Below are 11411 nucleotides of genomic sequence, written 5' to 3'. Positions count from 1 at the left end.
TCTGCTAGCTAATCTTCGTCCCCGACTTCTTTAGAGCAAGTCGTGGTAAGAACCGACTTCTTGAGGGAAGGTCGGTGTCAAATGAGGGCCAATCCTTTGAATTGGGCCTCTCATTTAGACTTGGGGCTTAGCGTTGGGTCAGGGTATGAATACTTTCAATAATTTTCCATGTGTATATTTATCCTCAAAATTTACATATGTAAACTCAATTATGTATGCCAAATTAAGAATAGAATCAAGCACAGGATTTGGAAAATTCTTTATCATGAGGCATACTTCGTTTATATCCTTCCAAAAGTGTTCAATTTCCTTATGAATGAGTTTGCAGACCTCTTCTTGTAAAATGTCATATTGCTTCATGCAACATTCAACTGCGGAAGCAACACGAACCCTTTGTTGCTCAAACTAAAAACAAATCAAAATTGAAGAGCTCATCAGTTAGATATGTTATATAATAATGGTCAATATATATACTTATTGAATCATTTATTTATTCTTATATTATTTAAACTCAATTTTCAAATAACTTATCTTATATGAAAAAATCTATTTAACTGTTAATTACTGTTAAAAGTACAGGTAGTTATTAAAGGTTTGTGATAGTTAATGAGAATAGATTGGTATTGCGGTTAGCCTTTCTTTTCCTTTTCAGGTTCTAATTTCTATTATGTTTTTGTGAAACATTATCATTAAAAAATACATGTTTTAAATTAATCATGTAATTTTTTTATTAAAATAACATATATAATTATATATAACAAAATTTATTAATATAATTAAATTATTAAAAAAAAATTATAAGATTAAAATAAAAAATTTAAAAATATTTATAAAAATATTTGTATTTAAATAATATTATAAAAAAGTAGAAGAAAAATTAATATGTTTAAAGATATTGAGAATTTTAAATTTATAAAATAAAATAAAAAAACAAACTGGCATAGAAATTGATTATTAGGCTTACGACACAAGTGGCATACCGGCAAATAATATTATAAAACATAGTATTGGAAGAGTTTTACATATGTCAGTGTACTTTACTAATACACTAGTAATCTAGTATGTCAATAATTATCTAACGTCCAAATAATGAATTAAATATATAAAAGGTGGTTGTGATTAGGGGTGTTTGTGGTGCGGTTTGGATCGATTTTGAGTTAAAAATATATCTGATTCGAACACTAATTTTTCTTGCGGTGCGGTTTGGATTGGATGCTTTTTTAAAAAAAATTCAATCCGATCTGATCCAATTTCAAGCGGTTTGAATTGGATTGGATTTGCGGTTTTATAAATTAAAAAAATTAAATACATATAACAAGTTTCAACATAAATTTTAAATAATCAACAATGACATAACAAGTCTCAACAATATCTTAAAAAGCCAACAATAACATAACAATAGAAATAAAATTATAGGTTAATTAAAATAAATAAATAAATAACATTTTGAACATAAAATATTTATTAAATAATAATCATATATGAATAATATAAAAATATATAAAAAATTGAACATGTTATAAGTATAATTGTAAATATAATAATAAAATAATAATATTATAGCACATTGTGCGGTTTGGATTGGATTGAATCGGTTATAAAAATTAGATTCGAAATCCGATCCGATCCAGCGATTTTCAAAAAATATAATCCAATCAAATCTGAATTAGTGCGATTTTAATTAGTTTTCGATTTGTATTGGATTGGATGAACAGTTTAATTTAGATCGGTTTAAATTTGAACACCCTAGTTATGATGTAGATAGAAATTCTTCATGTGAGGATGCTAAGATATAGAACACGATGAGGACTACTCCTGCTGCTCTGTTAACCCAAGAAGAAAAGTTCGAAATGTTGTTTCTGACTTTGGTGGTATGATTGTCAACGTGGCTTAAGTATGAAAGGCTTAGATCGTGTGGATTGGGTCAAAGTAATCGGGCTCTTCTTTAATATTGGAGTATAATTTTTTTTTGTGGCCTAAAAAATTAGTTAAAATTATCTTATATCATCCAAAAATATAAAAAGAATTGAGAATAATACAAAAAAGGGTTAAATTTATTATAATTGATGTAGGTTTATTCAATTAATTTATTCTAATGAGTTGTCTTAGGAATATTTTAATTGAGATTACTGTTACAATAGATTTTTGAAGGATAGGATTTATGGAAGATTAAACGTAGGTTACTGATAAGATAATTAAATTTTTTTTTTAAAATATATATATTTAGTATTTATATATAACGAGAAAGTGATATGGTTATTTTAATTTTACTTATTAGAGCTTTTTTAATTTAATTTTTGAAAGTGAATAATTAAGTTGATAACTCTTTATTAGATGTATATATAATCTAAATATTAATTATCAAACTTAAATAGAATTTGTGTTTATTTTTTAAAATTGTTTAAAACTAGAAATGATATGTTTATTTATTGATATTTCTATTTTTGAAGTTAACTTTTATTTTGACAATCATATATAGTTGAAAAAACTCTTTACTTTGATTTTATAAATTATATGAAAGATAAATTTTATTTTAATGATTATTTATCAGTATATATAGAAAGAGAAAGATTATGCATCTTTAAAAAAAAGAGATTGATAAAATGAAAAAATGGTGCTCTAATCAAATTTAAATTAAAATAGCAAAATTCACATGTTATAAAAATTATAAATATAATAGTGACTGAAATATTATTTTTTCACATTAAAAATTTTTATTTTTTAAAATGAAGAAATTTAATTATATTGACAATAAAAAATTGTTTTATATTTTTTAAATATAAAATAAAAAAGATTTTCAAATAATATTTTATCATTTTAGATTATGTTCTTTAAAATTAATGTATTAGTCAAATAATTTGAAATTTGATTATATTTTATAATAGTAAAAATTTCTATTATAATATGCATATGGTATTTGTCTGTAGTTAAAAATTTTTAAATCTCTCACTGCGTGGTGTGTAAGCCAATATCCTAAACAATTGGGGAAAAATTGGTTAGATGGAGATATTAAGGGGAAAAAAAGGGCAAAAAACTAGGATACGCCAATGCCAGGTCGAAGTTACGCAAATAAGCCAAACAGTTTTCATTTGGGTCTCAGCCTCTCTTCCCTTGCGAACAAACAGTTCCGCAAGTCTTCCATATGTTGCCTTCACCAAGGAGGATATAGGTAGGTTTCGGACATCCTTGAGGATTGAGTTGACACACTCGGAGATATTCGTCGTCATGTGTCCGAATCTCCGCCCCTCATCACGATGCTGAGTCCACAAGGAATAATCAATCCGGTTCGCCCAGTCACACATTGCCGGGTCTTCAGATCGGAGAATATCAAACCAGTAATCAAACTCAACCTCGGTCTTGGCATACGCCGCATTCACAAGAAGCCTCCGTGCGTCTTTGCCCTTGAAGGTAAGTGCGAAATTAGCAGCTACGTGTCGAATGCAGAATGCACGGTATGCAGATGGGGGTAACCAACCTCCGGCAGGAGCCTCAAGGGCAGCCTTGATGCCGTTATGCCTGTCTGATATAACCAACAAACCCGGCTGCGGTGTCACGTGCTGACGAAGGTGGGAGAGAAAGAATGTCCAAGACTCAGTATTCTCACCCTCTACTAGTGCGAATGCAACAGGTAGGATGTTAGAGTTACCGTCCTGTGCAATTGCAATGAGCAAGGTTCCCCCGTACTTGCCATACAGATGGGTGCCATCAATGCTGACTAGCGGCTTGCAATGACGGAATGCCTCGATGCACGGTGGAAACGTCCAGAAAAGTCTATGAAAATAAGCTTGAGACTCGTCTACCTGTCCTCCTACTCGAACGGGGCTCGTCCTTAGGACAGCAACTGTACCAGGCATCGTCAACTGGACTCCCAACACCCACCTGGGCAGCTTGTTGTATGACTCATCCCAGTCACCGTATATGAGTCCAATAGCCTTCTGCTTCGCCAACCAGACCCTCCTGTACGTCGGCCTAAACCCAAAGTGTGCTGCCGTGGCATTCAGGAGCACCTTGATGCTAACGGATGCATCAGCCCTAACCATTGGCATAATGAACGCCGAAATCACATGATAATCCAAACTCCTGTGGTCACTCGAGATAGATGTGGCCAGGCAAGTGTGAGGTCCAGCAGTCCCTTCCGCATCTCTAGCTCCGAATCCAACAGAGTGCCCTAAATCCCCCTCCTGCCTCATGGCATCCAGGTCCAAAGAGAAAAAATGTGGTGGATACTGCTGTGTGCCAGAACTAGAACCACCGACCGCCAATGCAAGCTCAGTCGCTCCAACCTCGTCGCCGCTGTCATCCTCAATCATATCCAGCTCGACGTCGTCCTCCTCTGCATCACCCAACATTCCGTCTCCGACGCCAACCGGTGGAACGCCCTGTAAAGCGTTCGGCAGAATATCAAATGATCCTACCTCGTCGCCTACGCCCTCATTTAGATCAACAGCAAATGACGGGGAGGCGACAGGTTGGACCGCCAGCTCGTACACAGGGACGGAGGAAGAAGCGACGGCAGCCCTAGAACTGGAACCAGCTGCCGTGGTTACAGTGGTGGTATTCCGGTTCGAACCCCCTGAGCTAGATACCACATCAACCAGCTTTGCCAGCAATTCCGGTGTCCTCACCTCCGGAAACTGCCTCCGACAAAGAAACATGACTTGCAGGTCCTCATCACTACCAATCGTGAAACAATCGTACTTCACGGTATCCTGCAGGACCGTGACTGGAATGCGATAGAAAAACTTCTTAACCCGCTTCGCACTTTCCAGACCAAGTTTCATCAGCACAGATCTAACAAGGTCATCATAGCTTGTCGTTGGATTCATGACAATACAGAGAGGATCCTTATCTGTGAACTTCAAACCGGAACGAGTTTTCCTCTTAATGGATCCTCTGTAGTGAACCAAAACAACAAAACTCTCCTCACTAGCCATCTTGCACCCTCTAATGAGAGCAACTCACGTTTACAACCCTATATATAGAGCTCTGTATACCACTAAATCGAATCACACTGGTTCGAATTAGGAGTTGTGTAATTCGAACCAGCTTGGTTCGAATTACTTCATGCAGCATCTCTCCTTATAATTCGAACCAGCTTGGTTCGAATTATATGATGCAGCTTCTCTCTCTGTAATTCGAACCAGCTTGGTTCGATTTACTTGAACCAACTGCTCTCCTTGTAACTCGAACTGGATCGGTTCGAATTACTATAGAATGGAGTTCGAACCATATTGGTTCGAATTATATAAAAATATGGTTTGGCTCATTGCTGAAACGATTTTGGTTTCGACTTATTTGCGTAATTTCGGCCTGGCATTGGCTTATTCTAGTTTTTTGCCCTAAATTTATCACATTATTATATAAGTTTAATTTTTATGCACTGATTATATATATAAAATATTTTATACGGTTGTATAATTACAATTATTTTTTTAGATGACCATTCAAGCAATTCAAGTAAAAGATAGTTATTTTTATTAATATGACATTATGTAATTGTTGATGCACGTATAAAATAATTTTATATTGATAATACATTAAAATTAAATTCTTATTATATATGACCAAATTATAATATGACATATATCACTAAAGATCTATGTCATCAAATTACACCAATAAGCTATTAACAAAAAAACGAATCTGAAACTAAAGTAATACACATTTTTAACAATCTCAAACACATAATTATTGATGTAATTGGGATTTCGAAAATCATTTAGTGTGCACAACAAAAATCATTTTGGAATTTAACTTCATAGAAAAACTAACCGTTGACAAAGAACTTGGTATCCTTACAAGACAATACAAACAAACAATAACAACAGGACGAGAACACCATACATGCATATAATTAAAGATTAATTAAGGCCAAACACTCAAAAGCTTATTAGGACCATAAAACTGCTACACGACCACGGGATCCAAAAGCAGTGGCGCAATGTGGTCTTTACAGAGTGCACAATCTGTAATTTTATCTCCAAAATTTGCATATAGAAACTCACATATGCGTGCCATGTTAACAATGCAATCAAGGACTGGCCTTGGGATATATTCAATTAACTTGAGGTACTCTTCATTCATATCCTTCCAGTAATTATTGATATCCTTTTTGATGAATTCATGGGCCTCCTCTTCTGAAAAGCCATATTGCTTCATGCAACATTCTACGGCCGAAGCAGCATGTTCTCTTTGCTGCTCAAACTACAAATAATTGGTTCAAAATAGGCCTATGATTTAGAAACAGAGATCTAATGATACGTGTACATGCATTTTTTCTAACCAAATTCAGTGAAATTGCTTAATTATTTATTGGTCTAACAAAAATCACTTATAAGACTAGCGTACAAATTAAATAATTGATCAAATCCAAATTAAAAGTTTAATTATACATACATATCATTGTCAAAAAGTCTTAAAATAATCCACTGAAAACTTGTGTGTGTAAATTAATCATGACTTTGTTAAAGTAATATTGATTCAATTATTCAGGGAAAGAAGATAGTATAAGCCCCTGAATTAGAAAATGACACTTAAAACATAAAATAGTAATATCTTAGTAGCAAATGGATTTAATTTATATCTATCAACTTAGATAAAAAATCACATGCAGAATTATCTTTATATAAAGTTGTTAGTTGAAAACTATTAAATAATAATTTAATCAAATATGTCAAATTACATAATAGTTCTCAACTAAAAATTTTATATAAAAACAACTGCATATAAATATTCACTATCAACTTAATTATATTATCATACTATTATGTGAAAGTTAGTAAATAAAAAAAATCAAAATTATTAATTTTTTTTTTACTAAGAGTTGCTTCATGACACCCTTATAAAATTATCAATACTTCAAATAAATTACTGATTATTTACAACCATTAAAATTAAACTCTATTAGCAATATAATTATTTATGAAAGTTATTTTATGATATGATAAAAGACGGTCTTACGTTAAAAAATATTTTAAATATATAATAATTTATATTATTTTACCTAATAGGTTTGAAAATAAATAATTTTATGAGAAGCTTTCTCCTTTGATATGTATGTATGTCAACATTATATATTAATATTTATATATGTCTTGAAATTACTTTTCTAACACGTATTCTTAAATAATAATTTATTTTTGGATTTTACTAGAATTTTTTTATATAACTCTTTTTATTTGTCTTATATTATTAGGATCGAATTCTAGGTTTTTGTCATAAAAATTTTGATATTATATCAATAAATCATTTCTTTTTACAATTTTAATTAAAAAAAGAAGATATATAAATAGTTATATCTCTAACAATATACCTTGTGTGAATCCAAATCATTTGTGAGTCTAGTAACAAGTGATGAAGCTAGTACGATGAGTGGAATATTATTAGAAATCCAATAAAGAGTTTCTTTAGTTGCAAATTCTCCCAAAGCAATAAACATTATTGTAAGCGCTTGATATGTTGTAGTAGCAGATGCAACAACCTTATACTCATCATATGGCGGAATATATCCCTCATGGCACCATCTTGCTTCATCAATGTAACCTTGTGCATAATGAGACAACTGAAGATAAATTAATTGATGAATACTTCATTACAATGATGATTAATGAATATAATAATTAATTTAAAATTAAAAAAGTAAGGAATAAAGCCTACGGCCTGTTTGAGACATTGCAACAAGAAGTCTGATTCTCCACTCCCAGCACTTAATTCTATTATTTCATCAACAAGTTCTACAATTGCATTAAAAATCGCCTTAAAGCACTCTGGAAGAGATGCAATGTAACTAATATCCCATCTGAAACACAAAAGGGTTAAAAATTAATTAAGAAAGAGACATGATCATGGAATTAAATTATTAAGATAATATAATAACCAAAATAAATATAAACTCATTGATCAATATGTATAGATCCTTCTTAATTGAGATATGTAGCATAATAATATAAAATTGGTCAATTCTTACCTTTGGATTGCCTGTGTGAGGAGCTCAAGTTCTTCTATTCTTCCATAGACATCATAAGTGTCATCAACTATAGTCATCCATTGAGTCACTTTGGCCACCACCCTTCTAAAAGTAGTATATTTAGGCTTAGAGTTCATAGCAAATGGCCAGAAGTATAACTCAGCTATCCTCTCTCTTGCATAAGGCACCTTTTTCGAAAATTCTAACTTTTCCCACCACCTGTAATCGTACAAAAAGTTATGTCTAGTTAATTATAGGATCTTTTCTTTTGAAAAAAAATATCTAATAAGAAGTGCTTAGCTAGATTTAAAATACATACTTGGTGACACTACCAACTTCTTTCTGGTACCATTTTTGTAGCATATTGAAATCTAGTTTTGCAAACTTTAGAAGAACTTTATCATGCGTATAACTTTCTTCGTAAAAAGACATATATGACCTTGCCTTCATTCTTGGAATTGCCTTGTGAAAAGATTGTACTAAACTTTGATTGACTTGATCAGCAAGAGATGGACTCAATTGATTGGTGATAGACTTAAGTTTATTGTATGTGAATTCATGTGCTTCCTCTAATATATCTTCTCCATGAAATCTTAACTGTGCAGCCTCATACAAGCTCCACATTCCTTCAACATCTTGAACAACAATTATTTCATCGAATTCTCCTTCTTTATTCTTGAATTTGTTGAAAACATCTGTATGATTCATATTTATACTAACTAGTGTGAGTCCATAATTAATAATTGGTATCTTTTTATATTGTAATTGTATATATAAAAGATAACAAAAATTAGTTTTACGTATATACCTGATGAAATGATATATCCTTTTTGTCGGAACAAACGAAAAAGTAATGCGACAAAATGAAGGTCACGTTCCTCTATAGTAAGATCTTTGTTGGTAAAATCATTGTGAATTTGTACTAATATGCTGTCAATTTCATCTTCAAAATGATAAGATATACTCAAACGTTGAATTGAATCAATTAAACTTAGTCTTTGTAAGATATTATTGTCATTAGAAGACAAATTCATCTTCACTTTTTCTTTATGCATTTGAACTTCTTCTTTCATGATTTCGTTCACTTCCTGCAAATGTTTTCAATTCAATATTTAATTCAAAGGAATGAAAAATTAACAAATAATGAGAGTATGTCATTTTTCTCTACTACATATGATCAATTATTCAATTTGGTCTAAATTTATTATGATATTTTTTTTAGAGATAACAAGAATCGAATTTTAAAATTTTCGATCATAGATATTTTGATATAATATAATGATACTACGATATTTTATCCAAAAATTTAAGTGATAAAAAATATATATTAAATAATTATATTTCTAACAAAATTATTATATAATAATTTGTTGAAGAAATTATACGTTCGATGTAATTCTTAAATAAAATCAGATGCAAATTAAACTGGTATGTACTAGTAATGTTTTATGTTTCAGTTATTATGCATATCATTTCTCAATTTAATTTGGTTGTTAAATAAATTTTTTAAGTTTTTAATTAGTATTAAAAATAGAAATAAAGCGAATATTTACTAAAGTTGCTTTTCAGTTTTCAGTATGAGTTAACTTCAACAAAGTTATATTATATATTTTTGTTGTTATGAAAAAATATAACGTAAAAGATTGAAAATTGTGCCATTTTAATAATAAGTAAAGAAGAGTTTTTATTTGTTTGATAAGAAAAAAAAAAGCAAGTTAAAAAATATAAAAGTCAATATTAAAATGAATCTGATTTATTAATTAACTATATAATTATAGAAATATTTACAAAATGCAGACTAGGCTATTTTAAAACTATGACTACTCTTTAAAAACTAAAAAACAAAAGAAAATTAATGAGATTATATTTTTTTTCTCTTTTCAACTTAATTAGGTTATCTTCATTATATTAATAAAAAAAATAAAAAAAGAAAGAAAGAAAGAAAGTATATTATTAAAAAGACAGTCCAATGCATAAACATGTTAATGCAAGATTTGAAAAAGGACTTCATCTAAAGAGTATATTATACACAATCTAATATAATAATTACTTTTGTAGTTATTTTCACAGTTTGAACTCGATCGTGACCTTGAAATCACATGGAAATAATTCAATCATTACTTTAAAACTCTCTTTTAAAACATATGTATATATAAACTAAGAGTTTAATTTAGATGTATTGGCTGTGTAAAGTATTTTGTACTATTGTATAATCATACTTATTTTTTTAGATAACCATTCACGCGATTAATGTGAAATATGATGTGACATCGCATAACTAAATACACGTAAAAAACTATTTTACACTTACATCAAAATTAAAACATTTTTATACATATATCTAATTACATAACATAATATAATAAAAAAATAATTATTATTTTTATTAACTGTGTAAATAATTATTTAAAAAAATAAATATAATTACACAATTCTACAAAATATTTTACACTTTTGATGCATCAAAATTAAACTTGACAAAATATATGTCCAAAAATATTCAAAAAGTCAAAAAGTTATGGAAATTTTTGGGGTTGCATTTGCATATTAGAAACACAATAATATAGATAACTTCTTTTATACAACTAGGAATCCCATCCATATATATTACCATCATTCTTGTTAAAGCAACTATACTTAAAACTACTTATAATTTATCCAATTTACACACTACAACACTTACCCAAGCATTATTTTGAGTTTCTGGTGTAGAAATGATGAGATATATACTATCCCTATTTTAAATATATGTAATAATTCAAAAATTATCACGATAATATATGTATAAGTTTAACAATATACTGATATTTCATCATACAAAATTAAATAAGATACCAAGAATTTAGAATCAGCATATTTTTGGAAAGTATCGTGCCAAATATTAGGAGCAAAATTTGCAGATCGTCGCTTTGAGTTAGAAGGGACAGGTTGACTCGAAGTCATCACTGGAACTGAAGCTGAAAGAGACTAGTATTGGGTAATGAACTATATTAAGACGTTTTTGTTTTTGTTCATAGATTAAGACGTTAAGAAGCAATAACTATATAGAATATGGTTCACTCATGCAAAGGGAGATGAGTTCATGTCCCTAGCTGGAGCCCATTCTCGAATGTGAAAAATGTATGGCCCAAGTGGACAGCTAAGCTATGTACCAACAAGATTCCTTTTTACTTTGTCTTGTTAAAAAGCGAGTGAACTGTAGCCATTCCTCAATTATTAGAGAATTGCAGATCCTTTATGAGTTGTTCAATTTTGATTGGAGGAATTCGATGCATTATCTTGAATAGTGTTGACTATTTTTAACCTTATAAATTAGTTAATTAAATCAAACCACTAAACTATGATAAATTCTTTTTGCAAATTAAAAAATATTTAAATAAATTTCAATTTGTAATTTTAAACTTTTTTTTCAAACCACTCGATTCATCAATCAAAAGCTGAAATA

At 30.0% G+C, this 11411-nt stretch overlaps 2 protein-coding genes across 2 annotated transcripts; both read right to left on the bottom strand.

Moving 5' to 3' along the window:
* Positions 1–2946: 2946 nt before the first annotated feature.
* Positions 2947–4040, bottom strand: LOC148547344 (uncharacterized). The gene is made up of 2 exons (XM_088495399.1): positions 3066–4040; positions 2947–2973 (listed from the first exon to the last, which is right to left on the bottom strand). The coding sequence occupies exons 1-2, from the start codon at positions 4038–4040 to the stop codon at positions 2947–2949; spliced, it is 1002 nt and encodes a 333-aa protein (XP_088351525.1).
* Positions 4041–5907: 1867 nt separating this feature from the next.
* LOC110265247 ((-)-germacrene D synthase-like) lies at positions 5908–10909 on the bottom strand. Its single transcript, XM_088497350.1, has 7 exons — positions 10802–10909; positions 8775–9054; positions 8286–8661; positions 7967–8185; positions 7657–7798; positions 7313–7561; positions 5908–6204 (listed from the first exon to the last, which is right to left on the bottom strand). The coding sequence occupies exons 1-7, from the start codon at positions 10907–10909 to the stop codon at positions 5908–5910; spliced, it is 1671 nt and encodes a 556-aa protein (XP_088353476.1).
* Between the last annotated feature and the right edge of the window lie 502 nt (positions 10910–11411).

The sequence above is a fragment of the Arachis ipaensis genome, chromosome B8 (genome assembly GCF_059453495.1).
Source record: "Arachis ipaensis isolate K30076 ecotype BB chromosome B8, ASM5945349v1, whole genome shotgun sequence".
NCBI lineage: Eukaryota > Viridiplantae > Streptophyta > Magnoliopsida > Fabales > Fabaceae > Arachis > Arachis ipaensis.
The sequence above is the reverse complement of the archived record's forward strand: the minus strand, read 5'-3'. Positions and strand labels throughout refer to the sequence as shown.

Excerpts from the sequence above, each read along its gene's own strand:
- LOC110265247 (XM_088497350.1), bottom strand. The coding sequence starts at position 10,909 with ATGACTTCGAGTCAACCTGTCCCTTCTAACTCAAAGCGACGATCTGCA. Across the intron at positions 7,799-7,966 it reads CTCACACAGGCAATCCAAAG|ATGGGATATTAGTTACATTG; the intron begins GTAAGAATTGAC and ends TTTGTGTTTCAG. Across the intron at positions 7,562-7,656 it reads TGCAATGTCTCAAACAGGCC|TTGTCTCATTATGCACAAGG; the intron begins GTAGGCTTTATT and ends ATTTATCTTCAG.
- LOC148547344 (XM_088495399.1), bottom strand. The coding sequence starts at position 4,040 with ATGGTTAGGGCTGATGCATCCGTTAGCATCAAGGTGCTCCTGAATGCC. Across the intron at positions 2,974-3,065 it reads AAACTGTTTGGCTTATTTGC|GATATTGGCTTACACACCAC; the intron begins GTAACTTCGACC and ends CCAATTGTTTAG.